The 27512-nt window shown below is 49.8% G+C and overlaps 1 protein-coding gene across 5 annotated transcripts in view; it reads left to right on the forward strand.

Annotated features, from left to right (window-relative positions):
• PTGIS (prostaglandin I2 synthase) overlaps positions 1-21450 on the forward strand; it is a 41211-nt gene extending 19761 nt beyond the window's left edge. For all 5 annotated transcript variants that reach the window (XM_045082101.1, XM_045082102.1, XM_004746768.3 and 2 more), the window contains 5 exons: positions 4911-5092; positions 13046-13214; positions 14153-14334; positions 15570-15721; positions 18072-21450. In XM_045082101.1, coding sequence (XP_044938036.1) covers positions 4911-5092; positions 13046-13214; positions 14153-14334; positions 15570-15721; positions 18072-18216 — 830 coding nt within the window. In that variant the 3' untranslated portion in view covers positions 18217-21450. The remainder of the gene's footprint in view (positions 1-4910; positions 5093-13045; positions 13215-14152; positions 14335-15569; positions 15722-18071) is intronic.
• Positions 21451-27512: the final 6062 nt, after the last annotated feature.

The raw sequence follows: 27512 nt of genomic DNA on the forward strand, positions 1-27512 counted from the left end.
GAGAAATAACGTGTGTCCAGCAAAACCTGGATTCAGATCCCTGCTCTTGGGTTTCTGCACTGATGACTTTGGGCGAGTTACTTCTTTTTGCCCCAGGTCCTTTCTCCGAAGGGGCCATTGAAGGGAGTGATTGAGACAGGCTCTCAGCTCAGGTGGCTTGAGATGATTTACTGGATCCTATATATAGTCCCTGTTCCTCAGCGATCTCATCTGTAAAATGGGAAAAACAATAGGATCTTCCAACAGGCTGACTGTTAGGAATAGCTGAGGTAATAAGAAAAAAGCACTTTTCTGTTGAGGACTTTCTATAAGCCAGATACTAGGTTACACGTGGTCTCAATAAGTGCTCTCAACAGCTTGTGACCCCATTTCCTTTATGTATTTTTTAAAAATCAAAATTAATATTAGATTGTTTAAATTAAGAAAGAAACATTTTTGGGGCACCTGGGTGGCTCGGTCAGTTCAGAATCTGATTTTAGCTCAGGTCCTGGGATGGAGCTCTGTGTCAGGCTCCTTACTCGGTGGGGAGTCTGCTTCTCCCTCCCTGCCCACCCCGCTCATGCTCTTTTTCAAATAAATAAATAAAATCTTTAAAAAAAGAAAGAAAGAAATATTATTAGGGTTAACAATTCAAAGATGTCGACAGTTAAGAGTAACAATACTCTTCCAAGCCTAGCTTCTTGTGGAAACCAGTGTTAACGTGCTGGTATATACCCCCTCACACTGTTTTATAGGAATACTGCATTTTACGACAGAGACAAATATACATGTCTAGAGTTTCACCGTGTATTTTAGAAAAGGATTATATCTATGGTCTGCAATTTAATTTTTTTAACCTAATACTGTAGCTGTGAATTCTTCCCTGTCAACACAAACCTCTTCTAGTGGTGTTAGCCAATGCAATTAGATAAGAGAAACAATTACTGCTATAAGAATGGGTAGAGAAGAGGTCCACTGTCCCTGTTTGCAGCAGATGTCATGCTATGCTGGGAAAACCCCAGGAAATCCACGATAAAAATAAATCAGAAATGACTCTAACAAAGTAGAAGGATATAAAATCACATGCGGAAGGATTGAGACATCTTTGCAGCTCTTGCTTGCCAGCATTTAGACAACCATCCCCCTCCAGTGGGTATTTATAATTGTTTCCTTGTATGTGTGTGTGTGGCTATTACAGTATTTCATTGTACTTGTATCTTCTCTACCATCTGGTGATTTTATTCCTCTCTGACAGTTTCCTGGAAGTGGGTTTGCCACGTCAAAGGGCAGACACATTAAAATTCTTGTTAGCTGCTGCCACATCATGTCCAAAACCATGGAGCAATTCATACTCCTGCCTAAAGGGAGGGAGTCTGGTCATTCCCCACCAGATGTTATCAGTCTTCCTATTTGTTTGCCAATCTGATGGGCAGAGGCAGGTAACTTGTTTTAATTTGCATTTCAACAAGCAGTTATCAGCCTTTACAACCTTGCCAATCTGTTGGGCCAAAAAAAGGGCCTCTGGCTTTATGGACATTTCCCTGACCACGGTGATGAAACAGATGTTTGCTTCTCCGCTCTGAGTTACCTCTTCGCATCCTTTTAGAGACAACTCCTTGTGTCCTTGAATCCTGCCATCAAGGTTAGAAGGTTGTCATTATTATACTCATTTTGCAAGTAGGGAAACTGAGGCTCAGAGAGGTGAAGTCCTTGGTCAGGGACACGGAGCTGGGAGATGGCAGAACCAGCAAAATGAAAAGTTGGTCTGATTGCAAAATCCTGTGTGTAAAGCACCTGACGAGGCACCCGAAACATCCCAGCCCCCGTTGCTTCTCCAGGAAAGAATGGTTTCTCTCCATTGCCCATTCCTCCATACAAGGGATCCCCGGGACTCTGGGTGGTTCAGGGAGCAGCCCTGCTCTCAGTATAGGAGGGCTGCATTTCCCAATATGGGCAGCAGGTGGCAGTGTCGGGGAAGGTTTCTCATCTTGGGGCTGGAGGCTGGAGAACGCTGCCCCCAGACCTTGCTGGGCTTGTGAAGAGTGCGGCCTCTTTGGAAGAGTGATTTGGCAGAATCTATCAAAACAGAAAGGCCCATTCCTTTGATCCTGAACTTCCACTACTAGGAATTATCCTACAGCACGTCTTACACATGCCTAGAAACATACAAAGATATTCCTTGCCCCGTTGCTCATAATAGCAAATGCTGCAAATAGCCTAAAGTTTCCCCGGTAGGAACCGATGAAATAAATGATGCGTGCACATGAAGGAGAGCTGCACCTGGAAAGCAGAACGGGATATGCTGTGATAGGATGAAATCTCACGAGAAAGGGGCAGGAAAATGTGGGTATATTGTGAGGGTTTTTGTTTGTTTCCTGTTTTGTTGCGCTATGATTGACATACAACATTGTACAAGTTTAAGGCCTACAGCATCCTCCCTTGACTTACTTGTATTGTGAAATGAGCACCAAAATAAGTTCCCTGAACCACCCAGAGTGGAAGTCTGGTGCTTCTCATACAAGAGGGAATTGGGGACAGTTGCACAGAACCCCAAGCTAAATATTCTGGGACATTCAATTTACCAGATTATTTGGGAAGGGACTGTTTTCTTTGAATATTGCTTTGGAGGGGAAAGGCGTTCTTATTTTAGAGAATCAGAGTCTAATGCAAAAATCTAATATATCTCAAAGGGAAAACACAAGACTTTAAAGATACATCCCTCTCTCAGAGCCCCTACCAGTACCAAGTGTGTTCTGTGTTTTTATATCCTCCTGATAATCCCATGAGCTAGGTTGCTTCCATTTTACAGATGGGAAAACTGAGCCTCAGAGATCCAAATTATTTGCACGAGATCATCTTTCTAGGAAGGAACAGCGCTAGGATTTCTACCTGGGTCTCCCTGGCTGTGAACTCTGTGTTGTTTATTTCACAAGCTACTAGTTCCTAATTATAGAAACAATATGTGAATATATTTTCCATGGACTAATAATTTGCTAATATTCATTAGTTTATTTAATAATATAGCTATTGTTTACTAGGCCTATGCCTGGCATCGCTCTCTGTGCTTTATAGGTTAATACATTCAATTCCTGCATAACCCTTTGCATGGGAACTAAGCTATCCCAGTTTACTTGAGTTGAGAGGTGGGGTGGATTTTTGTTATTGTTGAATCGTAGGAGTTCTTTATATATTTTGGATACTATACCCTTATCAGATCCATGATCTACAAATATTCTCCCTCCCTCTACTGATTGTGTTTTCATACTGCATTGCTTTCTAAAGTCATCCTTAAAAGCTGTGTTGACAGTGATATTCAAGGTTTGTAGTGTACGTGTCAGACCTCAAAGAATGCCAGTCATTTCCAAATCTGTGTTATATTTCTCTGCTTTCTTTAGCTTTTTCATCACTGAGCATCAACTAGGATCACTTAACACTTCCTATACCCTCCATTCACCTGCTGAAACCCTCTGCGTGCCTGGGTCCCACCCCCTGAGGTTCTGGCAAGATTGTTCTGTGGTGGGACCTGGGCATCCAGAGATTTCAAAGCTCTGGGGTGATTCTCCAGGGCCCCCAACGTTACGAAACACAGAGAGATAATGTAGTTGGTGAACAGTTGGGCTCATTGCTTTAAATTGAGAAGTATATCACCTGAAAGGTGAGAAGTGTATCACTTATAAGGTGTATCTCCTGAAAGGGTCTAGAGGTTCAAGAACAGCCTATGGGGCAGAGTATATGAAAATGTAACTAAGATGCTTTAAATATGTGCATAGTTTAATATAAGTTGAGCCTACATTTTCCACCCTTTCAAATACCCTGTAACATGCAACCCAGTTTAGAACCATTGGGTAGATGGGTCTTCCTGAGACACTGCTTTGTGGTTCCAAACAGCTGTGAGAAATTCCTAGGGCCTGGGAATCCTGTAATAATCCAAAGCAACATCCTCTTTTCCAAAGGGTGATTTCGGAAGAACCCAGTCTTTCATTTGCATACACACGTGTAAATACAGCATCGTCTTGTAGCGTTAACACAGCATATGCGTAATAAGCACCCGGCTTCACACCTTTGGCAGTCTGCCCTTGTGGACCCATCTGGATCTGTACATGGTTTCCACCACCACCATGGCCCTCCAGAGCGTGACCCACCCGTGTTTGTTTCATGGTCACTATCAACTGGCGATCCGCAGGCCAAAGCTGACCTTCCGAGATGCTTTTGTGGCCTGCGGCGTGATGCACAGTTCTTGCTCAGACAGTAACCTGAAAAAATGGGGAGATTCCATATGAACATCTGGAGTTTTATCATCTTCTGAAAACTTAGGCTCCCTGGCCATGCGGGGCCGGGTTTCTCCGTCAGGCCGGTGAGGCCGGGAAGAGGCGCCCCGCCTCTCCTGTTCCCCACGGCCCCTTCTTGGCCCTCCTCTCTCGTTTATGTGTCTTCCCGGCCTTCCCTGGAGGTAGTTGAGTGTGAGACCCCAAACCCGTCTGTCCCCACCTGATGGCACTTAGATTATCCCAGTGTCTCCTGAATGCCGCCATGCTGAGTCTGCTCATAGGGTCCCCCCATGAGCACAGGCTGGCGTTGCTCTGGGGTTGGAGCCTGGGAAGGGAGAATGCTGCCTGTGTTCCGTGTTCCTTCCCCTGTGGCGTAAGAAGCACCATTCACCTAAGGCATACTGATGGGGCGCCGACTGCGGGCCGGGTGCTAGAGACACAGAGACGAGTGGTACCGACCAAGCCCTTCACTCCTGCCCACCGGGGCCGGAGAGACAGGGAATAACAGCTCAGCATTTCAAGGCCTTCCCTGGCGCCTCTTTCCGCATCCCCGAGAAGTGACACCCAGCAGACCCTTGGCCTCATGGGATATCGGGCTGGGTGGCCCTGGGCTGGGCTGGAGGGAGATCCGTAACCTCCAGCCTGTGTGCTCTGGCCCCGTAGGGGACAAGGACCACGCGTGCCGAGTCAAAGGTCGCCTGTGGAAGCTGCTGTCCCCAGCCAGGCTGGCCACACGGGCCCAGCGGAGCAGCTGGCTGGAGAGTTACCTGCAGCTCCTGGAGGAGACCGGCGCGTCCGAGGACATGCAGGCCCGGGCCATGGTGCTACAGCTCTGGGCCACGCAGGTGGGTGTGGACGTGCGAGCGGGGCCGCGCAGGTGTGGCTGTGTCTGTGAGCATCTGTGTGTGCTGTCAGGCACACGTGTGCGTGTGTGTACAAGTGTGCATTTGTGAACGTTTGTCCACGTGAGTGTGGGCGTGGGTGCGTGACCACAGACCCAGCCATCAGTTCCCTGACTTTCCAGACTGCCAGACCGTTAGCACCAACAGGATGGGTCATTCAGTGTTCAGTTTTGGTTTTAGTTTGGTCAAACTGGGAGAAAAGCTGTGCGACGAGTTTAATAAACACTTACATACACTTCACCTTGATTTCCCCATTTTGAACATTATCGCGTGTGTTCTCTCTCTTCCCCTCTCGTCTCCTTCTCCCCACCCCCCACCCCCCCGGTCCTACTGTGATTATTTTACTGAACCATTTGCAAATAAGTTGCAGACATCATGGCTCTTACCCCTCATTACTTGAGCACACATTCCTGGGAGCAAGAATTTTTCCTTCCAGAACCCAGTACAATGATCACATTCAGGACAATTAACCCAGATTCGGGATCGTTAGTTAATAGTCGGTCCCTCTTCCAGTTTTGCTAGTTGTGCCAGTAATGTCCTTCATGGCTCATCTTGGTCCTATGGCCAGTGCGGGATCACAGGGTACATTTAGTCATTCTGTCTTTTGAGTTTTCTTCAGTATGGAACAGTTCCTGTGCCTTTCATTGTTTTTCATAACCTTGACATTTTTGGAGTATGCAGAACAGTCATTTTGAAGAATTATGTAAAATTTCCTTTGAGTACTTCCCATAGGCCTCAAAGACCTGCTTCTGTTGCTTATGTTTTTGCTGGCTGTGGGGGTGGGGCAGACAGTCAAGGAAACGCATATATAGGGTGATTTTAGATGTGGATATGCGGGGTGTAAATGGAGTCATGACTAGAGATCCTGCGGTCTCCTGTAGCCAAGGGGGTGGGTGAGGACTCTCTGAATGAGGAGATGTCTGGCTGGTAAGAAAGAGCTAAAGTTGGGAGCTTGGGAGGGAGGTGGGAGTAGAGCTCTCCCGGGGGCGGGGGGGGGACCACAAGTGCAAAGGCCCTGAGGTTGTCTCATACCCAGTGTTTGAGCAACAGCAAGGAGTTGAGTGTGGCTGAAGCAGAGCAGGAAGGGGTTGTGCTGGGAGTGAGGGAGGAGATCATGGAGGGCGTATGGGTCCCACTAAGGGACTTGGAATATTTCTCTGGGTGAGATTGGGAGTCCGGGGAGTGTTCTAAGCAGAGGAGGGACAGGATCTAAGAGCAAAGGCAGAAGCAGGGACACCAATAAGGAGAGAATGGTGGTAAGACTAGGGGGTGGCCATGGAGGTGATGAGGATTCTGGAAACAGAAGACAGCGCCAACGGATGTGGTAAAGGACCAGATACTGGGGAGAGAGTGGGGATCAGGATGCTGCCTCTCGAGGCCTGGCTCCTGCCCTCTCCTGGACCCCAGAGTCCCGCTCCTTCTCTCGGCCCCTCCTCACAGGGACAGCTGCACAGACTGATGTTTCCGGGTAATTCCCTTCCCATCGACTTGCAGCTTATTTTTAGTTTTCTCTCAGAGCCATTAACTGTCCTTGCAGGCAAAGGCTGGCGAGGGGCAAGGGCTGGGTTTAATCAGCAGTTGGGGCCCCATTAGTGCTTAATAACATATTGATGGGCAGAGACTTGGAGTTCCAAAGTGCCCCCGGCATCCCTTGCCGAATGACCTCTGTCAGCAGAATTGGACACTGGCTTGGGGGCTTGAGTGGCAGAAAGTCTGGGGAAGAGCCTTTGACGGGGCCAGGAGAACTGAGCAGGACTTGGGGACAGGACATACTCTGACTCGGAGCCATTGGCAGCGTGCAGAATCCAAGCAGGTGGGAAGACACTTCGAGAGCCTGAGTCTTGACAAGAGGGCCAAGATGCTGAGTAGCCCAGCGGTTTCAGGCACAGGCTCTGTGAGCACCCTGCCTGGATTCGAATCCTGACTTTGCCACTCCCTGGCAAACCAGTCACTTAAAGTTGGTGCCTCAATTTATTCAACTGTAAAACAAAAACGGCAGTCCCTTCCTCAAGGTTCTGTGGTGAGGAGGAGAGGAAGGAATGATGCAAAGCCTGGAACTGTGCTTGGAGATAGCTAGAGCTCAGGAGACACATTCAACAGATACTTAGTGAGGGCCCACTATGTGCCAGTGGGAAAATTCTAGAAGCTGGGCATAGAGCAGTGAGCAGACACCAGAGATCCCTGCTCTTATGGAGCCGATATTCTGGGGGGGGGAGAACAACTGATAAACAAGTAAGCATATTAAAATACAGTCAAGTTCTGCAGAGAAACGATAAAGCAGGGGAGGGGCTAGCAGAGGGGAGCGAAGGGAGGCTGCTTTATATAGGGCGGGCAAGGAAGGCCTCACCAGGAAGATGACATCTGAGCAGAAACTCAAAGGGAGGGAGCTGAGGGAGCCATATAGATACATAGGATGAGGGTATCTGAGCTGGGGACACAGCGAGTGCAAAGGCCCTGAGGCAGGGATGAAGATGATGAAAGAGATAGCAGGTGCCAGATCAGGCAGGGCCCTGCTTTAACTCTAAGAAAGGAATTCTTAGAGGGCTTGGAAGAGGAGCAACATGGCCTGCCATCTGCTTTGGGGAGATCATTCTGGCTACATTCCTAAGAATTGGCTGTAGTGGAGAAGGGGAAGCAGGGAGACTAGAGATAAGGCCACTGCAGTATCCAGACAAGAGACGAGGATGCTGGACCAGGGTAGGCCCAGAGGACGAGTACATGCATTCTGGACTCCCTTCCGGGTGGAGCCAAGAGGATTTGCTGTTGGACGGGACATTGAGAGGGGGCATCAGTGAGGTCTGATTAACAGGTAGGATGAAGATGCTGTGAACAGATGAGCAAGATTGGAAAGGGGCAAGTCTGGGGGTAGAAAATTCAGAAGATTGATTTTGGGTGTGCTGAGCTTGAAACGGAGAACTGAGCGGGCAGTAGGGAGGTATACCTCGAGTGAAGAAGAATCTGGAGTTCAGGGTTAAGGTCCAGGAGGGAGATGTGCATTTGGGAGTTGGCAGTGTAGGGGTGACTGGAGACAGTGGGGGCTTGGGTGGATGGAGGCCAGGCCCGGGGCCTCTCCAGCTGTGGGGGTCAGGAAGATGGGGGGGGAGTGCACACAGGAGGCCGAGGAGGAGAGGCCAGGGGTCTGGGAGGGGAGCCAGGAGGGAGGCCACCCAGAGACCAGGTGCAGAAAGAGGCAGAACGGTATAACTAAGATTCCTGGTGTCTGATCGGAGTGAAGTCAGGAGGAATAATAGAGGGGTCAGGGAAGCTTCCAGCATCCAGGGCCTTAAAGGGCCACCCGCTGGGCTGAGATCCAAGGTCCAGGACAGGGAAGGGCTGGCTCTAAGGGGACCGGGTGGGCAGAGAGAGGAGTTCATGAAGGTCTGCCCACCAGGCCCATGGCAGTCTGGGCTCCCCTCTCAGCTCTGAGCCTTTGGGCAACAGGCAACCCTAAAAAAATATTTCTTAATCATAAAAAATGAAGAGAAAGATCGTCTATGATCTCCCATCCTTCAGCTCTGCCTTCTTCTGCGGCAGCTCCAACCCCAGATGGGCTTCCGAGCTGTGGCAACAAAGGTCCCCGTGGCTCCTGGCTGTTGGGCAGCCCCTGCGGAGGAGGGCCTCTCCTTCCCTGGGATTCCTGCAGAAATCCCAAGTGTGGTGCTCACTGGCTCAGCCGTGGTCACACGTCCCCTCTGAGGGCATCGCTCCCAGCGGCCCAGCCCAGGTCCCATGGCCACAGCTGAGGTCTAGGGAGGTGGGTCAGCCTCAGATGACCAAAGTGAAGTAGAGGTAGTTCTTTGAAGGAAAGTGGGGCTGTTACCCACAGGCAAGGGGGGAATGCCGGGCAGGCAGGGCTGCAGGTGTCCCCACTGGGACTGACTGATGAGGTGGCCACAAAGTGGCACTCGGGAGTCTCTGGGAGCTGCGCTCCGCACACTTTGAGCGCCCCCTGGAGGCCAGCTACCGCCATTCACAGAAAAAGTAGAGCCCAGGACAGGTGCTCCTGGGTGAATGGACTTTGGCTGCAGGGGTAAGGGATGAGGCCAGATGGACATGTCCTCTTGGGGAAACTGAGGCAAGGCCCTATAGGAGACTCAGCTTCCAGGATAGTGAATTCAAGATCTCTTGTAGCAGTGTGACCACACGCACCCATGCACATTCACACGTCTGTGCAGTGGGCAGAAGGCAGCCTTCGCCGCCTCCCTAACTTGCCACAGCTTCTTCCTGAAAGCAGAGATCACTGAGCAGCCTCCTGTTCCCCACCTACTTCGTAATCAATCAGCAGGGGCCCCCACCAGACTGTCTGGGCGAGATAAAATGGCCTTTGCACTGAGTTAACCCAAGGCTGAATTATTTATCACCTACCCTCCCCTGGCTATTTAAGTGATGGACAGCAAGTGACCTTGCCTGTGTCTGCTGGACCTGAGTTCCCCCTTGCTCTCGAACAGAGTGGGGGAGGGTGCATTTGGGAGTTGGCAGTGTAGGGGTGACTGGAGACAGTGGGGGCTTGAGCCCCTAGTCTGTGCCCGGTGTGTGGAAGTTGCTTGTATCTGGTCTTAGGCCCCTTGTGGACACCCCAGGAGTGAGCATGTTATCCCCTTTTTACCGAGAGGGAGGGTTTTTTTGTTTTGTTTTTAAGATTTATTTATTCAGGGGCGCCTGGGTGGCTCAGTGGGTTAAGCCACTGCCTTCGGCTCAGGTCATGATCACAGGGTCCTGGGATCGAGTCCCGCATCGGGCTCTCTGCTCAGCAGGGAGCCTGCTTCCTCCTCTCTCTCTCTGCCTGCCTCTCTGCCTACTTGTGATCTCTGTCTTTCAAATAAATAAATAAAATCTTTAAAAAAAAAAAGATTTATTTATTCATTTATTTTAGAGAGAGATGAGAGGGGAGGTACAGAGAGAGAGTGAGAGAGAGGTTTTTTAAAGATTTTATTTATTTATTTGACAGACAGAGATCACAAATAGGCAGAGAGGCAGGCAGAGAGAGAGGGGGAAGCAGGCTCCCCGCTAAGCAGAGAGCCTGATGCAGGGCTCGATCCCAGGACCCTGCAATCCTGACCTGAGCTGAAGGCAAAGGCTTAACCCACTGAGCCACCCAGCACCCTGGGAGACAGTCTTAAGCAGACACTGAGTGAAGAGCTCGACGTGGGACTCGATATAATGACCCTGGGGTCATGACCTGAGCCAAAATCAAGAGTTGGATGCTTAGCCAACTGCACCACCCAGGCGCCCCTCAAGGAGGTTCTGAGACCCAGAGAGGGAAGAGACTCACCCAGAATCACAGAAAGGGGGGAGTTGGGATTTGAACCCAGCTCTGGCTGGTCCAGCCCAGAGTTCTGCCAGCCCACCTCCCGGGCTGCTGTGGGACATAGACATTTATTTAACAGATGCCATTGAGTCCCCTACTACGTGCTGGGCCACAAGCAGAGACTAGGGAGTGCGTAGTTTTCCCGTCCATGGAAAAGGGTGGAAATGGTCCCTGCTTGAAGGGAGGACTGAGTGAGGAAACGTGGTACCTCCTTGTTATGGAATTCACAGCTAAAGAAGAAAAGCAGAGTTTGTGTCCCCATTGTCGATGCTCTGGCGCTCTTGTTTGCTACCTTGCTCTGAATGTTTTCTTCTGTGATGGAGATCACCCAGTTTAAAATCCACATTTTTTTTTAAGATTTTTATTTATTTATTTGACAGGTAGAGATCACAAGTAGGTGGAGAGGCAGGCAGAGACAGAGAGGAAGAAGCAGGCTCCCCGCTGAGCAGAGAGCCCAATGGGGGGCTCGATCCCAGGACTCTGGGATCATAACCCGAGCAAAGGCAGAGAGGCAGGCAGAGAGAGAGGGGGAAGCAGGCTCCCCGCTAAGCAGAGAGCCCACTTTTAACCCACTGAACCCACTTTTAACCCAGCTTTAACCCACTGAGCCACCCAGGTTCCCCTAAAATCCACATTTTTTTTTTAAGATTTTATTTATTTATTTGACAGAAAGAGATCACAAGTAGGCAGAGAGAGGAGGAAGCAGGCTCCCCACTGAGCAGAGAGCCCGATGCGGGACTCAATCCCAGGACCCTGAGATCATGACCTGAGCTGAAGGCAGCGGCTTAACCCACTGAGCCACCCAGGCGCCCCAAATCCACATTTTTAATGTTACTTAATATGGCCTCATGGGCCTTCCTCCCGGTCATTGCAGATCACTATAAAAACACTCATTTTTATTTTGCTTAAAAGTACTGTATCCAGGGGCACCTGGGCGACTCAGGTAGTGAAGTGTCGTCCGGCTCTTGATTCCAGCTCAGGTCATGATCTCAGGATCGTGAGACTGAGCGCCATGGCGGTTCCGTGCTCAGCGGGGAGTCTGCTTGAGATTCTCTCTGGCCCTCTGCCCCTCCCTCCTCTCTTTCTCTAAAAATAAATAATTTTTTTTTTTTTTTGGTTTAAAAAAGTACTGCATCCATTCAAAAAAAATCAAACAGTTTAAAAAGACAGATGCGGTGGAAATCAGTACCTGCCCCCCATCCTTCCCGCTTCTGTCCCAGAGGCTCCTTGAAGAGCTGGTCTGTGCTTCTTCATATGATCCCTCATGAAACGTACCCACAAGTGGGAGCACGGGGAAGCCGCCGTCCCCATCACGCTTCCGTGCGCCTCAGCTACGGTCCCATCCGTACACACACTGATGCAAAGCCAGCTGCCCTTTAACGACGTCCTGTATCAGCATCGGGAGGACCGATCATCCTCTATCTCATCCATCTATGGATAGACATCGAGATCGCTTCCACTCTTTTGTTGTTACGTCAGCACTGTGATCAGTATCCTCGTGCAAATGTCCTTTTGTCTGCGTGCGATTATGCGTGTAATAGAGCCACCGGGGAAACATGGTGTGTAATGACTGTTAACGTTATCGAGATGGGATGGTGGACAAACTCGTCCCCCCACAACCGAGGTGAACTGCTGTTCCACCCATGCCTGGAGCTCGTTTCAGGGAACCCCACACACATCGTAGCCACAAGCTAAATACCTGAATATTAAAACATTCGGCTAAGGCTGAAGTCTTGGAGCAAGAAATTTTATCCATTTTCCTGATTATTAAACTATTGGGAATTTTTATGTTCAAGAAATGACGGGCTCTCGCGGTCCCCTTGATGGCGGCTTCCTTGCTTCATACGCAACACTCAGATATTTGAAAGTAGATGTCCGGATGTCACGTCACTTGGCTGTTGTGTACCAGCCAGTCACAAAAACCCAGTGGCGTACACCACTGAGCACTTACTTAGCTCCGGTGTCTGTGGGTCGGCTGGGAGTCAGCTGCTCTCCACTAGGCTCAGCTGGACTGCCGGCGCTGCCCCGTGAGTCCCGCGTCCTCCGTGCGGGACCAGCAAGCCAGCCGGGCAGGTGGAAACACACAAGGTTTCTCAAGACCTAGACTTCCTGTGGTGCTGTCAGTTCTGCTTCATTCTTTTGGCCAAAGCGAGTCACTGATTCATGGTGACTGGGAGGAAGTGCCAAGTCCCCTGCGAGGGGCGTGCATACAGGGAAGGGCAGAGTATTGTGGCTGAGGATGCCGTTATCCTCAGATGTTAACCACAATCTTCGGGGATACGCCTGGTTCCTACTTCTGACACTGCTTCACCGATTAGCTATGAAGATTACCTGTGTGAGCTCAGATCAATGAGTTTGCTCAAGGTCAAGGATGCCAGGAATAGCCCTGAGGTCGACATTGGGCTACACCAAAGCCCCAGAGCATATTTGGGCCACGGCCTGAGCCAAAGATAAACATGAGTCATGCCTAGATGTTTGGCAGGCGTGGGAACCTCCATGCCTTGGCCTGGGCTGTGTTTGTGGCACAGACCAGTCAGCTCTCACTCCACGCTGGTGTTGGGGGTGTAATGGGCTCCTTCTCATTGCAGGGGAATATGGGTCCTGCTGCCTTCTGGCTTCTGCTCTTCCTCCTCAAGAATCCCGAGGCCCTGGCGGCTGTTCGTGGAGAGCTCGAGCAGCTCCTCTCCAGAGCAGAGCAGCCCATTTCGCAGATGACTACCCTCCCCCAGAAGGTTTTGGACAGCATGCCTGTGCTTGGTGAGAGAAGCAAACCCTCCAAATTAGCCCCAAAGACTCGGTCATTGTGGGCATGCTAAGCCCTTCCCAGCACGGACTCCCACTGTCCGGAGTCCACTGGCGTCCTCTGACCTAGGGTCCCCCTAGACCTCCTATCTTCTTACACCTGGCATCTCTGTGCTCCTCTCTCAGCTGCCCGGGACTCGTGGACCCAGTCAGTCTGTGGTTGCTATTGGCCGAAAACCTCACTTAAACTGGCTGAAGCAGAGGAAGGACTTTTTTTGAGGGCGTTAACTAGAAAGTTCAGAAGATAGCTAGCTTCAGGCACAGGTGGATCCAGGCGCTTTAACAGAGCTCAGTACTCCCTCTTAGCCCTGCTCTGCCAGGTTGGCTCCAGTCTCGGGCCTGCAGAGGGTGGGAGGGTACACTTCTCTGCAACAATGGTACCCAAAGTCCCAAGAATTTGTCTTTGAATTATATGTCCACCTGAACCAAGTCCAACCCAATTTTTTAAAAATTTGGGTTGCTTGGATTGGCCAATTACACACAGCCCTTGGAATTGGGAATAAAGTCAATAGCCCAACCTCTGAGACCTGGAGAGGGCATGGTCCCCAGAAGAAAACCAGGGAACTATGTCCAGATGGGGACTGTAAGCTGGGCAGACAGAAACAACCAATATCGATGGCCTTGCTCTCCCCTAGTCTGCTCTGGTATCTCCCTGGCTCCCCTGGTCCCTCACAGATTCTCCTAGAGTCAGACCCAAACCCTCACATCCCTCTGAAGACCACAGTAATCATATCTCATAACTTGACCTTTTGTGGCCTCACTGTGTGATGGTGGGCAAGTTACACACCCTCTCTGAGCCTGCCCCCACCTTCCTCTGTAAAATGAGGGCCAAGGGTGGCATGTGAGTGTGTGAGGGGACAGCTGCTGACCCTTCCTGGTACTTGCCTGTGCAGATAGTGTGCTGAGTGAGAGCCTCAGGCTCACCGCCGCGCCCTTCATCACCCGGGAGGTTGTGGTGGACCTGGCCCTGCCCATGGCAGATGGGCGGGAATTCAGCCTGCGACGTGGAGACCGCCTCCTCCTCTTTCCCTTCCTGAGCCCCCAGAAAGACCCGGAAATCTACACAGACCCAGAGGTAAATTACATACTCGAGACCGCGGGGGGGAAATCAGTGGCTTTGGGACCAGTCAGATCTGAGTGGCAGCCCACTTCTGCTCTTTGCTGTGTGACCATGCCCAGATTACGTCACCTCTCTGTGTCTCTGTTTTCTCATCTGTGAAATGGACCTCATAATAGCACCTGCCTCACAGGGTTGTCAGGACGATTAAATGAGAACATGTAAGAAAGGCCTTCCCAGTACCTGGCACACGTAGAGTGCTCTGTAAGCGCTAGCTGAGCAATTTTCCTTTGTTTGGAACGTTATAGTGTCCGCTTCTCAACACTTTTCTCTCTCCCTGGACTTTGAGATGGGTCAAATTTTCATAATTTCTAACAGATTTGGGTGCTTACTGTGTGCCAGGCCCTGTGCTGTGTCTCCGTCCACCAACCCACCCTCCCATCCCCCACCCACCTATTCAGGCATCCACTCACCCATCTGTCCATCTGTCCACCCCCCCCGCCCATCCATCAACTGGCCCGTCCGTCTCTCTGTCCACTGATCCCTTTCCTCCACCCTCCTTTCATTCACGACCTCCTCCGTGCCAAGTCCTGTGCTCAGATACAATCTCCCCTCACCATTCTACAATGTCACCAAAGGAAATTGCCATCCTCTTTTTTAAAAATAAATTTTTAAAATAACCTCTGTGCCCCTACACGAGGCTTGAACTCGTGACCCTGAGATCAAGAGCTGCCTGCTCCCCTGACAGAGCCCGCCTGGCGCCTCTAAAAATCATTTTAATCTTTAAATTTTAAACTGCCTAAGCCATATATGCTTATGAAGTAGAAATATACAGGCACGTATGTTTAACAGTAAAAATTTTCCTTTATTCGTTTTACTTTCCAGTTCCGCAGAGTTCCCTAACAACGGTTTGGAGTGCAGCCTTTAAGTTATTTTTATGTCTTTGCAGACATACACACACACACACTCACGCACATAGGAACAGATAGGTGTGTGGACAGGATCACACAACACGCGCTCTTCCGAAACTTCAGCAACTGGTCTAAAAATTTCTGTGCGCACACACAGACCAAGCTCAGCCTCCTAAACGGCTACCGTAATTACTTTAACCAGTCCACTATCGATTGACTTTTACCATGTTTTCAGTCTACTCCTCTTATAAACAACACTTTGAGGAACATCCTGACACAGTTTTCTTCGGGGACACATGCTGTGGGGGCGGAGTCAGAAAATGGACCTCCTTCCTCTTTCAGGTATTTAAATATAACCGATTCCTGAGCTCTGATGGGTCAGAGAAGAAAGACTTTTACAAGGACGGGAAGCGGCTGAAAAATTACAGCATGCCGTGGGGAGCTGGGCACAACCAGTGCCTAGGGAAGGCTTACGCCATTAACAGCATCAAACAGTGAGTGTGGGGGCGGGGAGGGGGAGCGGGCCTGATGGGGGAGGTTCCTGCCCCAGCTCACTGGCCCACGCCCTCCTCTTTTGAGATCGTGGCTTCTCAGCCAGGAAAATGGGCAGAGGCTCCAGAGGGCCTGTGAGCCATCTCCTGCCCACAGATCTGTTTATTTGTGTGCTCGAAATGCCTGCTAACCTTGAAGAATCAGAAGATCTCACATAAAAAGCCAGATTTCTGGTCTCTTTTGAAATAATCAGATCTGGCAGTGAGCTCTTCCCTCCGAACGTGGTGTCCGAATACTAAACACGGGACGTTCTGTGCAGCTGACCGCTGCCGTCTGTCTGCAGCTGCCCTGCACGTTCAGACCCCCTCGGCAGAAACTGGCCAAACGGCATTGTTCCCTCTTGGTTATTTTAATGCCTGTGGACCCGAGTGCCTTATAAATTCTCTTCCCTGGATCCCAAGAGCCTTGGCCCCTAGGCCACAAACAGATCAGGCCAGGGTTAGGACATCTGCCCTGTCCTGTGCCGCCCCCTGTGTGGCCATAAGCTGGGTAACCTGATGTGTCTGGGTCCTCAACTGTCCAGCTGGGGCTACTGATCATACTATACCCCAGGGGTGTCAGAACAAAGGAATTGGGTCTTGCGAAGTACTTAACCCACTGCCTGGCTCCTTGTAGGTATCTAATAAGGACTAGTTATTACTGTAATTACCAATATGCCGGCATTGTGCCAAGAGAATGGGCACGTTACATTAACCTATTGGTCTCCGTTTTCTCAGCAGTGAAATGGAGCTCCTAGTATAGCCCGTTCTGCCATGATGCTGCAGGTTACATCCCTAAAATTCATGGCCATGTGAAACCACACAATAAAATCCACAAGCATTTGTGGGGGAAATGAGGCTGGGACCCGACAGACAAAAAAACCTCCTAAGTGCCATGTGCAAGTTAAGAACCCAGAGGGGAGTTTCAGGGCTGAGAAATACGTAAGTGCTGCCATAAGTTTGACCTTGAAAACCACTGGAAGCTTGGTGGCAGCGGGTGGTGGGCGGGTTGCAGCTGTGCCATGAAGCGTGCATGGAGGGTCCCCTGAAATCCGACACCCAGTGTCAGTGGGGGCGCACCAGCCGCCCCAGGAGCCGAGCTCTCTGAGGGAGTTCAGGTGTGTGCGTGCGTGGGTACGCGGATGCCCGCTCAGTGGGTCCAGCTGGGTGTGGCTTTGCATTGTCCACCGTGCTTCTCGCACACGAAACACATGAGCAAATAGGAAATTTGCCTGAAGCCTCCTTGGGGCCCCAGTACATCCATCACGTGAAACAGACCCACGTGTTCAAGAGTGTTGTAACAGAACTGACTGCAGGTCCTAGTTCATAAAGTTTTTGGACAGATAAAAAGAGACCTGGGATGCTAAATGCTTAGCCCAGCGCCTGGCACCTAGCATTTCAACAAATCAGTCAATTTGTTATTTGCTCTCCCCTCACTGTCGTGCAACACTGCTCAGTAGGGGTTCGTCCAATACTGACTCCGGAGGTCAGATCACCTGCATCTGTGACGGTGCCCCTGGGTGAGGGGAGGTGCCGGGATCCCCATCCAGCTGCGGGTACAGAACTCCCCACCCTGTCTAAACTCACTCTCCAGCATCCTATAGCTTCAGAGCTGGGACAGATCCATCCCACCTCTTTAACTTCCTTTGACCAGGTGGGGAAACTGAGGCCCAGAGTGGGAAGGAAACTTGATGAGGGTCAAGAGGCAGAGCCACGTTTGCCTAGCTCTGCTGTCGAGAGCGTGGACTTCGCTCTACCGTCAGAGCAGACAGTAAGGGTTCCAGGAGCTGGGTGGGGCTCCGGGGATGAGGAGGACTCTGGTCTGCAGGAGTCCGGAAGGGTCACTTAGTCGGGAGGACTCATCGGGTGATGCTGCTATAACAAACGACCCCCAGACCCCTGTGGCCTGCGACAAGGGGTTTAGTTCCCGCTCACTAAGTGGATTATGGGTGTGAGAGCCCCTGCCCTCCACACAGATTCAGGGACCAAGCTCTCTCCATCTCCCCACTCCACCGCCCCAACTCAAGGTACATGAAGCCATCAGGCAGAGAGCACACCAGGAGTCTTGTGCTCACCACGCTGTCTTTGGTGTGGAGTCAACCCTTGTCACTTCTGCTCCCAGCCCCGGGGGCAGAACTGGTGGGTAGGCCTCCTAGCCACAGGGTCAGGTGGACGGAGAGGGGCTCGTGCACTCCAGCTGGGCAGGAACCACGTGGCCTCAGACTCAGGAGGAAACCATTGCCTTCCTGCCCTATTCCAGAGATGCCCCCCTCGTCTCCCAATCCTGCACACCTTCAACACCATCTCTCTGCAGATTCGTGTTCCTCGTGCTGGTGCACTTTGACCTGGAGCTGATCAACCCCAACGTGGAGATCCCTGAATTTGATCTCAGCAGGTACGGCTTCGGGCTGATGCAGCCGGAACACGACGTGCCTGTCCGCTACCGCATCCGGCCATGAGCTCCAGGAGCAGACGGGGCTCCGCACATATGCCTCCACCCAGCCTGCCCCCCATCACCCAACTTCCTGTGTCTACGTTCGCCCTGGGTGCAGGAGCTTTGACCACCCAACGGGGCCAGCACTTTCCTGATTTTTCCCTAGAAGGCTGTGTCCGGGGAGGGGAATGAAGGCATGCTGAGAGGAGGGGGTTGGAAAAGGACACCAAAAGCTCTATGAATTGTCTGCAGCTATGACTGAGTTCCACATGAGGCTCTGCTCCCAGCTCACCTTGCGCCCCCCCCCCCGCCATTGTAGGATAGCCACAGAAGCTGGGGCAGGCAGGGCAGAAGTGGAAGTTCTGCCATGTCCCAGCTCCCCGATAGGGCCAAGTCCTTGACAGTGCTGTGGTCCAGGCCTTAGCCAGTCAAAGCAGATCCTGACTTTAAAAGGGCCCATCAGGGCCTTACGGTGTATCTATTGAAATAAGCTGTGTCCCCAAATTCTTATTAAACTAGCCAACACCAGAGGAGTCCCTTAGAATATGCCTTCCCTAGGCGCCCCACTCACTAGACACATCCCTCATCTCCAATCACAGTGACGCTTGAGAAAAGTCAGGAAGGTTTTCCCAAAGGTCAAGGTACAGATCATGAGCCCCCTGCAAAGGCCGGGCTCTGAGGAGTAGAGTTCTCTGTTCTAGACATAAAGCCTCCAGATGGGAGAGCTTTCCCAGGGTCGAGACTCAAGTAAGGAATAAGGAAGACTGTCCCAACAGGGTGGTCCTGATGGAAGGAACCAGCCAGGGCTCCTGGGAATGGTTAAGCAAAAAAAAAAAAAGAGGTGTTGGTTTTCTACGTTCTAGCTTGGGAGCTCCAGGCGCGGCGTATGGTCCATTGGCAGATCTGTTTTATCTGGCCTACGCTTATGAAAAAAATACATGAGTTGTTACCATGTCATCTGGGGGGAGAGTTCATTTAAAATGCCCAGCTTCTCTTGAAAACTTGGAAGAGCGGGCTGCGCTGGCCCCATATTCCCAAGGGCAGCTGTTAGCCGGGCTGCGCAACAGCCCACACCCTTACCCAGGCCATGGGCATTCTGGCTCACGAGGGTTTCCACGTGGTGGAAATTTTTTTCTGCTCCATTCACAGTCTCTCGTGGCCCTTGAAGGCATTCCTGTTTGAGAGCCCTGTTCTGATTCTTAGAAGTGATATTGGAGGAGGTGGTAGGAATCCACTCCTTGGTCCTCAGGCCAGTGACCCTCCCTATCCTGGCTGTGCCACCCTTTGAGCAGACAGATTAAGGATGAAAACTTGCCTTTGCCTCGGCTTTAGAGAAAAACAGGTCAAAGAGAAAAACTGCCTGGAAACATTTATTCTGATGTTAAATATTATAATGAACGTTAGGTCCTGTTTACAGAGGACTCTCTATAGGCCCGTGACAGGCACAGTAGATGCAGTATTTCTCCTTCTTGCAGCATCTCTGTGAAGAGAGGACGATTAGACCTTCTTGAGAGACGAGGAAATGGGCTCAGAGAAGTGATGTGACTTGGTAGGATTTGGCAGAATTATTGTCCCAGCAGCACGCGGTAGATGGGCAGCTCTGCGTTCCTTGGGCTCAAGGCGGGTGGTGGAGGGCACCGGAGTTCCGATTCGCACCGGAGAGCTGACAGAGCCAGAGGCACCCCTGGCTGGCAGTGTCTCCCGAGACACAGACATGCATATGCACGCCTAGCTCGGCCCCTGTAGCTCTAGCTGGAGTGAGGAGAGGACGGGAGATCTCAGAACGGTCCAGGGGCCAGTCTCTGCTCGGAGCCCCGCCAGGGCTTGGGGGCTTCCCTGGCCCTCAGCCTCCAGGCACCTCCAGGATTCCCAGACAGACGCTGTGATTGGCAGGAGGCAGGATATCCCCAGGGAAACCCATCTTCACGCCTGGGTGACCCCCACTGCCGCCTGCTTCTTAACTCTGCAGGAAATCAGGGTTGGCAGCCTTCCGTGGGAGGACAGAGCCGGTTTCCATGGCAACCGTAGCTGCCGCCTCCTGGCTTGGAAGGGAAGGAAAAGGCTGGCAGAAATAGATGCAGGAAGGTCTCTTGGTGCGGGGCTGTACCCTGGTGCGCTGGGGGAAAGCCCTTATGACTGCCCCCACCGCCAAGTCCCGGCTGCCCTATCACGGGGACTAGGTTCTCACCCACATTCCCAAAAAGGCCAATTCCTTTTAAAGGTGGTGCCTCCTTGGAGCCACAGACATTAGGAAGAGATGGTTCTCCCACCAGGCGGCCCCAGCTGGTACCAGAGATACTGAAGCAGAGCTTGGGAGCCGATGCTTTAAGCCCTGCCTTGTTTTAATCCTTTTTCCTTTTTTCTTCCCTCCACCCACCCTTCTTTTCAAGAAAAAAAAACATCAATATAAGATAATAGAGTAAAGAGGGGAGGATGCATGTGTTAGCTCCTTGCTGCAGGTTAGTTAGGAAGGTACCGGGACATCATTGTATTTCTTCAGACTTCGCTTTAGAACCACAAAGGTGCAGGAGGCAAGTCAGAAGTGCTCTTAGGCGGACCCGATGAAGCGTTTCCTTCCCATTGGCATTATTTTGTCTGTGTTCTATTTCGTATTGTTGTTTACCAGATAGTTTCCTTTAAAACAGACTCATTGTTTCAACTTTAAATTTGCTTAAAAGGGGGGACTTTCTTCCACCGCAGCCAGTAAAGGACAACATGTATCACTCGCTGCCAAAAATAGAAAGTGGCTGTGAAAAATACATTTGCGGGGGCGGGAGGGGAGGAGGCGGTGGGGAACGGTGGAAGGGCCTCTGGGCCCCTGTCGCCGAGGCTCAGAGCCTGAACCCTGGCTCTTTTCCGTTGTAAAATGAGACAAGCAAGCGTTGCCGGGCGTGTTCCAGCGAGGTGGGCACCACCCCGGACCTTCTCCCTGACCATCCCTGGCTGGAAGAGGAGGAAGCGAGCTCCGCCCCTTCTCCAGCAGCCGGCTGGCCCCGCCCACAGCGAGCTGGGAACGGCCCACCTGCCCACCTGCCCATTCTCGGGATGGAGAAACAGGCTCCGGGAGTTCAAGTGTCTTGCCAAAGTCCTTGATCTTGGTGTGTGTGGTGTGTGAGTGTGTGCGCGCGCCGTGCAGTGTTTTGGGGTGGGGATAGCAGTCATGATTATGCCTTGCTGTTTTAATAAAGAATTCTATTTTCATATAATCTCGATGAACGGAAAAATGCTGAGATGTATTAAACCATCCTTGTTTATGGAACTGCCTCTGAGTGTGATTCAGGTTGACAGTCGGCCATGTCCGCGACGTCAAGGCTGGTTTCTGGGAAGGGAGCACAGAGGACCCACGGTATGCCTGCTTTGGGATAGGGCCTTTCGAATCCAGTGGCAGGGCAAGCGTTCCTCTGTATATTATGACCCATTTTTAAAAGATAGAGAAACTGATGGTCAGAGAGGCGACGTGGCTTGCCCAAGATCACGTGGCTAGTTAGTAGCCACAAGGGTTGAGGGCAGCCCTCTCTGCCTCCTGAGACTGTGTTTGGGATCTTTCTATCAACAATCCTCCTGTAGGCAAGAGAGGGCCCAGATGCCCATAGAGGACCTTGGGATAGGAGGCTCACAACCCAAAGTAAGACAAACAAAAAAATCGTCTGAAAAATTCACTGGATGTTCTCTGTCCTTCACAATAACATATGTATTTGGGGTTTTGTTTTGTTTAAAGATTTTATTTGTTTGAAAGAGTGCATGAGCAGAGGGAGGGGCTGAGGGAGAAGCAGACTCCCCGCTGAGAAGGCAGCTTGGGGGACCATGTGACCCGTGGCCTGCTTGGGGTAGGGCTCTGTCCCAGAACTCTGGGATCATGACCTGAGCCGAAGGCAGACACTCAACCAACTGAGCCATCCAGGTGTCCCTGCATTTATTTTAATACAAAAATGAAGAGGTGAAATAAATTAGATTTGGGGACGATAAAAAGAAAATTGTTTTTTTCTCTCCAGTCTTAGATGAAAAGGTAATTCCCCAAGGTAAATGTCCCTCGCATCAGGTTCCTCGTTTATAAGGGGGCATGGAGGCAGGTCTGGTGGGATTGAACTTGGCTGTGATAGACCTCTCAAGTAAGACAGTGACATTTTTTTTTACATATGAGATGTTTCCATTCAATAGAGCAGACAGTTCTTGCCCTTCCATCCAGATACAGGAGACCAGAGGTGGTGCAGTAGCTCCCCTCCCCTCTGGTCGCTCCGGCATTTCTCTGTGTGTGTGTGTGTGAGAGAGAGAGAGAGAGAAAGATGGTGCCGAGTGGGGAGAGTTGGTGGCATGCTGTCCTCTCACCCTGGGACCTCCCCTAGGACCTGCTCTATGTGAGAAAGAAGGAAATACTCAGAATTCTAGCAACTGTCTCCCCAAGCCCAAAATGCCATCAGATGTCTCCCCATCTCTGTGGAGGGGATGACAGGCAGGGGACACAAAGCCCATCTGGGGCTGGCCCTGTGTCAGAGGGGCCGTCACTCTCCCTTGAGGGAGGGGTCTTGTCACGATTGTCCTCAGAGTGAAGACTGAGGCCACAGCAGAAACTGAGAACTCAGAAGTCTTTAAAATACCCTTTTACATCCTAAAGGTAAAAATCAAATCAGCTATTCCCTGCTTAAGACTCTCCAAGGCTCTTGACATAAAACCCAAACACCGCTCCACAGGCCTCACCTACGTTATTTTTCTCTTCTCTGTTTTTCTCTCCTAGTCCCTCTTGGACCACTCTTGCCCTCCTCACTTAGTCTGCTATGGCCACACCCACCACCTTCCATCTCCTTCAACCCTCTTGCCCCAGGGCCTTTGGACCTACTCTCCCTTCTACCTTTAGCTTGGAATGCCCTTCCCCTTGCTCTCTTATGGCTTGCGGATTACTCTGATTCATCATTCACCTGTAGCATCCCTCCTCCCTCCTTTCTGTTGTTCTGACATTCATACTTTTCTTATTTCCTTCTCAGCAATGATCAATATCAGATTATTTTTAAATGTCTCTGTTTATGCCTCCCAGTTGAATATGATCTCCAGGAGGGAAGGTTAGCTTAACCACCCCCTCATTCCCAGCATGCAACATAAGCTTGACACATAGTAGGTGCTCAGGAAATACACACTAAGTGAACAAGTGGTCTTTTCCTCATTGTGGGCGAGTTTGTCTTTCATCCTGGATGGCAAGGAGTCATGAAGCTTTATCAGCAGGGGAGTGACATGGCCAGACTTCTGTTTAAAGCCTACCCCGGTAGCTGTGGGGAGGTTGGGTTAGAGGAAGGATAAAACTAGGGGAGGAAGATCAGAGAGGAGTCAGATGAGACCAGGAAGAGGTGGACAAGGGCAGTGGAGAGAAGGTAGAAAAGATATCAGTTCCCAAAGGGCAGGGGAGCTAGACGTCAATGAAATGTTATCTTACAGGAATCAGTTCATTTGCTCCCAATCTCTGTAGCTTTGATTTCCTCCTTTTGCTGACTTGCTCCTTTTCCATCACATCTTGGAGTTCCCAGGCCATCTGCGGGGAAGAAATATTACTTTACTTTTAATTGCTTTGCTGGAAGCTCATGCCTCAATCCATCCATGCCCTGTGTTTCATCATTTTTTGGCTGCAGACCCTGGGAGTCGATGGCTTTGGCAAAGTCCAGGCTACAAAAGGGTTTGATGGACTATGTGCAGGTTTACCTATCTCCTTCTGTGGGACCCTCGGGGGCACCCATATTTCCTCCCAGGAAGGGAGCTGGAGCTTACCACAGAGCAATACATGTCATAACAAACTCTAAAATGGTAGGTAGAAGATGAGTGAGTGGTGGCCAAGAGAGTGATGGCCAGTGAGTGGGTGGGTGGACGGATGGGCGGACAGATGAGGGCGTAGGTGAGCGGTGGACAGATGCATGAGTATTTGGTCTGGATAACTGTGTGGGGGGAGGAATGAGTAAGTAAGTAGATGCATGGATAGGTGGATGGATAAGTGAATGAGTAACTAGGTGGGTAGGTAATTGGGTATATGGGTGAGTGGGTAGATGAATGGGTAAATAAATGAATAGGTAGTGGATGGATAAATGGTTGGAGGGTGTATGAATGGGTGGAAAGATGGGTAGTGGATAGAATATGTAAATGAATGGAAAGAAAGATGGTTGTGTGGGTACATAGATTGGTAGATAAATGGGTAGATAAATGGTTGGGTGTACAGTTGGATAATTTGATGGCTATATGGTTGGATAGTATATGGATGGTTGAATAGATGGCTGGACTGATGGGTAGGTAGTGGGCAAAAGATGGAAGAAGAACAGATAAATATTTGAGTTGGTAAGAAAACCAGGCTCACCCTTTACCAGGAAGCTGGCCCAGGAAACCCAGGGCTTGATGAAGTTCATCAGGCTAGAGTAGAATGGGATGGATACTAGAATCAGACATCTGGTCACTCAAGGACCATCCAACAGCAAGTAGGTCTTTATATTAGCATATTCAGCCCAAGGGTGAGAGAGCTTGAAAGAATCTTAAATGAGGTCAGATACATGCAAAGCATTTAGTACAGTGTCTGGTATAGAGTAACCACTCAGTGTTGGCCGTTACTATTGTGGCTGTTGCTACTATGTTATATGAGTGTGCACTTCCTAGTGTTAGGCATGGGTGCTAAGCACTATGTATGTATTATCTCAGACTCCCCAGCAACTCTGGGGGGGGAGATTTTACCATGAGCCTCCTTTTATTTGTGATTATGATTATTATTATTGGGTGTGACAAAAGAGAAGCAGGCGAGAAGACTGGAGTCCAAGCTGATGGAAAATCCCCCGGGGCTGCTGGAACTTTGGGCAAGGCCACAGCAAAGAGGAGTTGTCCTGAGTGACATCCACTCAGAGATGTCAATGATTTCCCTTGAGCCTTTGGGTGTCCCTGTAACTACCTCATAAAGCAGTTATTCCTTCCCAGGGGTCTGTGAGGGAGAGGGGAGAGGGGAACTTCTCGTTCCGTGCCTGGAAGTGCCAAGAAACTTGAGGACACTTAGTGGGATTTTAAGTAAGGGATAGCTGGTATTATGGAGTTTAAGAAAGAAAAAACTGACTTCAAGTGGATACATCTCTTGCTACCACAGTTGAGAAGGGATTCACTTGTATTTATAGGGGTGAATTGGGTTAACTTGGTATCACTCAGCCTCAGGTAAAAAATCTCAACACCTCTGGGCAGGAAGTCTGCCGAGAGGGCCTCAATAAATATGGTTTGTGACCTGGAACCAGCCCTCAGCTGCCCCCCCCCCCGCTCTGGTTGACTTTTGGGGTACTGTTCTCCTTGATGAGCTGTTAATTTTTCCCGTCTATAAAATGACATGGTTATACTTGAACACTTACAGGGGCGGGGGGAGGGGGCTTCTCTGTAAAACATTCTGAATTTTATTATTCTTTTTGCCCTGTTTCCTAGAAGTTCATTTGTGTTACCCCTGTTTCTTGTAAGTACATTATAAGGAGATGGTAAACTTTTGGTTTGTGGAGAAAGAATTGTATCAGTTGGACTCTTTGGGACATAAAGGAAAACATCACAACTCAATCTGGGTTAGATAAAAAGGGAGAATTTACTAGCTCACACAGCTGGAAAACCCAGGGGCAATGCCTTGAGGCATAACTAGATCCAGAAACTCTAATGACATTGTCAGGACTCAGTATCTCAACCTCTGGGCTGTACTTTCCCCTGAATTGCTTTTAAGTCTCTCCTCTTACGATGGCAGAAAATTCTAGGAAATGAAGGCGAGATGTTTTCAAATAGTTACAGTCTTTTCATTCAGAAAGTAAAAATTCTCAGCTGCATGCTGTGCAGAGCCTGGGGAAACAGAGAGAGACAGAGCTATTCCCACTGTCTGTACTTCCAAGATCCAGATGTATCTAGATGTTCTTTATCTAAATCTGGAACCCAACTTTGCAGGACTTGGGCCACCCAGAGGAAAGAATCCAAATGACAAGGAATATCTAGCACTATTCTCTTGGGGCTTGGGGAAGAATCAATCTCCTGCCTGAGCCTTGTGTCTGTGACCTTGCCTGCCATCTCCACCACCACCATCCCAGCCTCAGCCCTTCACCTCTGGCCCCGACAGCTGCAGATGCCTCATGAGGGGTCTTCCTGCTGTCATCTTTGTCCCCCCCCAGTACTCCATAATGCACACAGCTGCTCACCTCACAGAACATATCAGCATGTGGGACTTCCCTGCTTAAAACTCTGTCATGGCTTCCCATCAGGATTAGAAGAAACTCAAACTCATTCCTTATAACCTTGAGAATAAAATTCCAACAAGGCTCTGCATGGCCTAGTCCAGTCTACCTCTCTAACCTCCCTTCCCAAGGTCATTTCCATCTTACAGCTTTTGCTTTCATTGGCTCCCCGGCCTATACCCCTTCCTCAGAACTTCACATGGTTTTCCTCTCCTTGCTCTGAGGTTCTGAGCTTAGATATATCACCTCCTCCTGGAAGACTTCCTGTCTGACAACCCTGTCTAAAGTTGCTGGCGCCTCTCCCAGATATGCTCTGCACTTCCTCTTGTTTACTTTTCTTCATGGCATTTATCACAATCTTAGTGATCAGATTTCTTTATTTAACTTGTTTACTAACTGTATTCCCCGCCAGAATGTAAGTCCAAGAGCATGGGGATTGCTTGTTTTATTCTTCTCACTATATCTCCAGTGTCTAAGAGTAGTGTTTGGCATATAGTAGGTGCTCACTAAGTCGTGGTTGAAAGAATAGCATTTCCAGACCAGCAAATTCTTTTGCCTTCTATTAATCTAGGGTTTTTCAACCTTGGCACTATTGACATTCAGAACAGGAGGATTATTTATCGTGAGTGTCCATCCTGTGCCCTGGAGGATGATTAGCAGCATCTCTGGCTTCTACCCACAAGATGATGACATCTTGGACAAGGACCATAATGATGGAGGTGATGAGAAGTGAACAGACTTCAAAAAATATAGTAATATTGTGGCACCTGGGTGGCTCAGTCTTTTAAGGGCCCAAATCTTGATTTCAGCTCAGGTCTTGATCTCAGGGTCATGAGTTCAAGCCGTGTGTTGGGGGGCTCCATGCTGGGCACGGAGCCTACTTAAAAAAAAAAAATATATATATATATATATAATTTTTGTATATTTTATTAAATATATTTTAATATTTTAAATATAAAATTTAAATATTAAAGGTAAATATAAAAAATAAAATATACATATATGTACCTATATTTTATGTTAATAGTATGTATATAATTGTATATGTACACATAATATTATGTATATAATACGTATATAATGTGCAACACTATGGAAATGAATCTCTTTGTTTTATAAA

Source organism: Mustela putorius, unplaced genomic scaffold (assembly GCF_011764305.1).
Source record: "Mustela putorius furo isolate JIRA1106 unplaced genomic scaffold, ASM1176430v1.1 tig00000592_pilon_pilon_pilon, whole genome shotgun sequence".
NCBI lineage: Eukaryota > Metazoa > Chordata > Mammalia > Carnivora > Mustelidae > Mustela > Mustela putorius.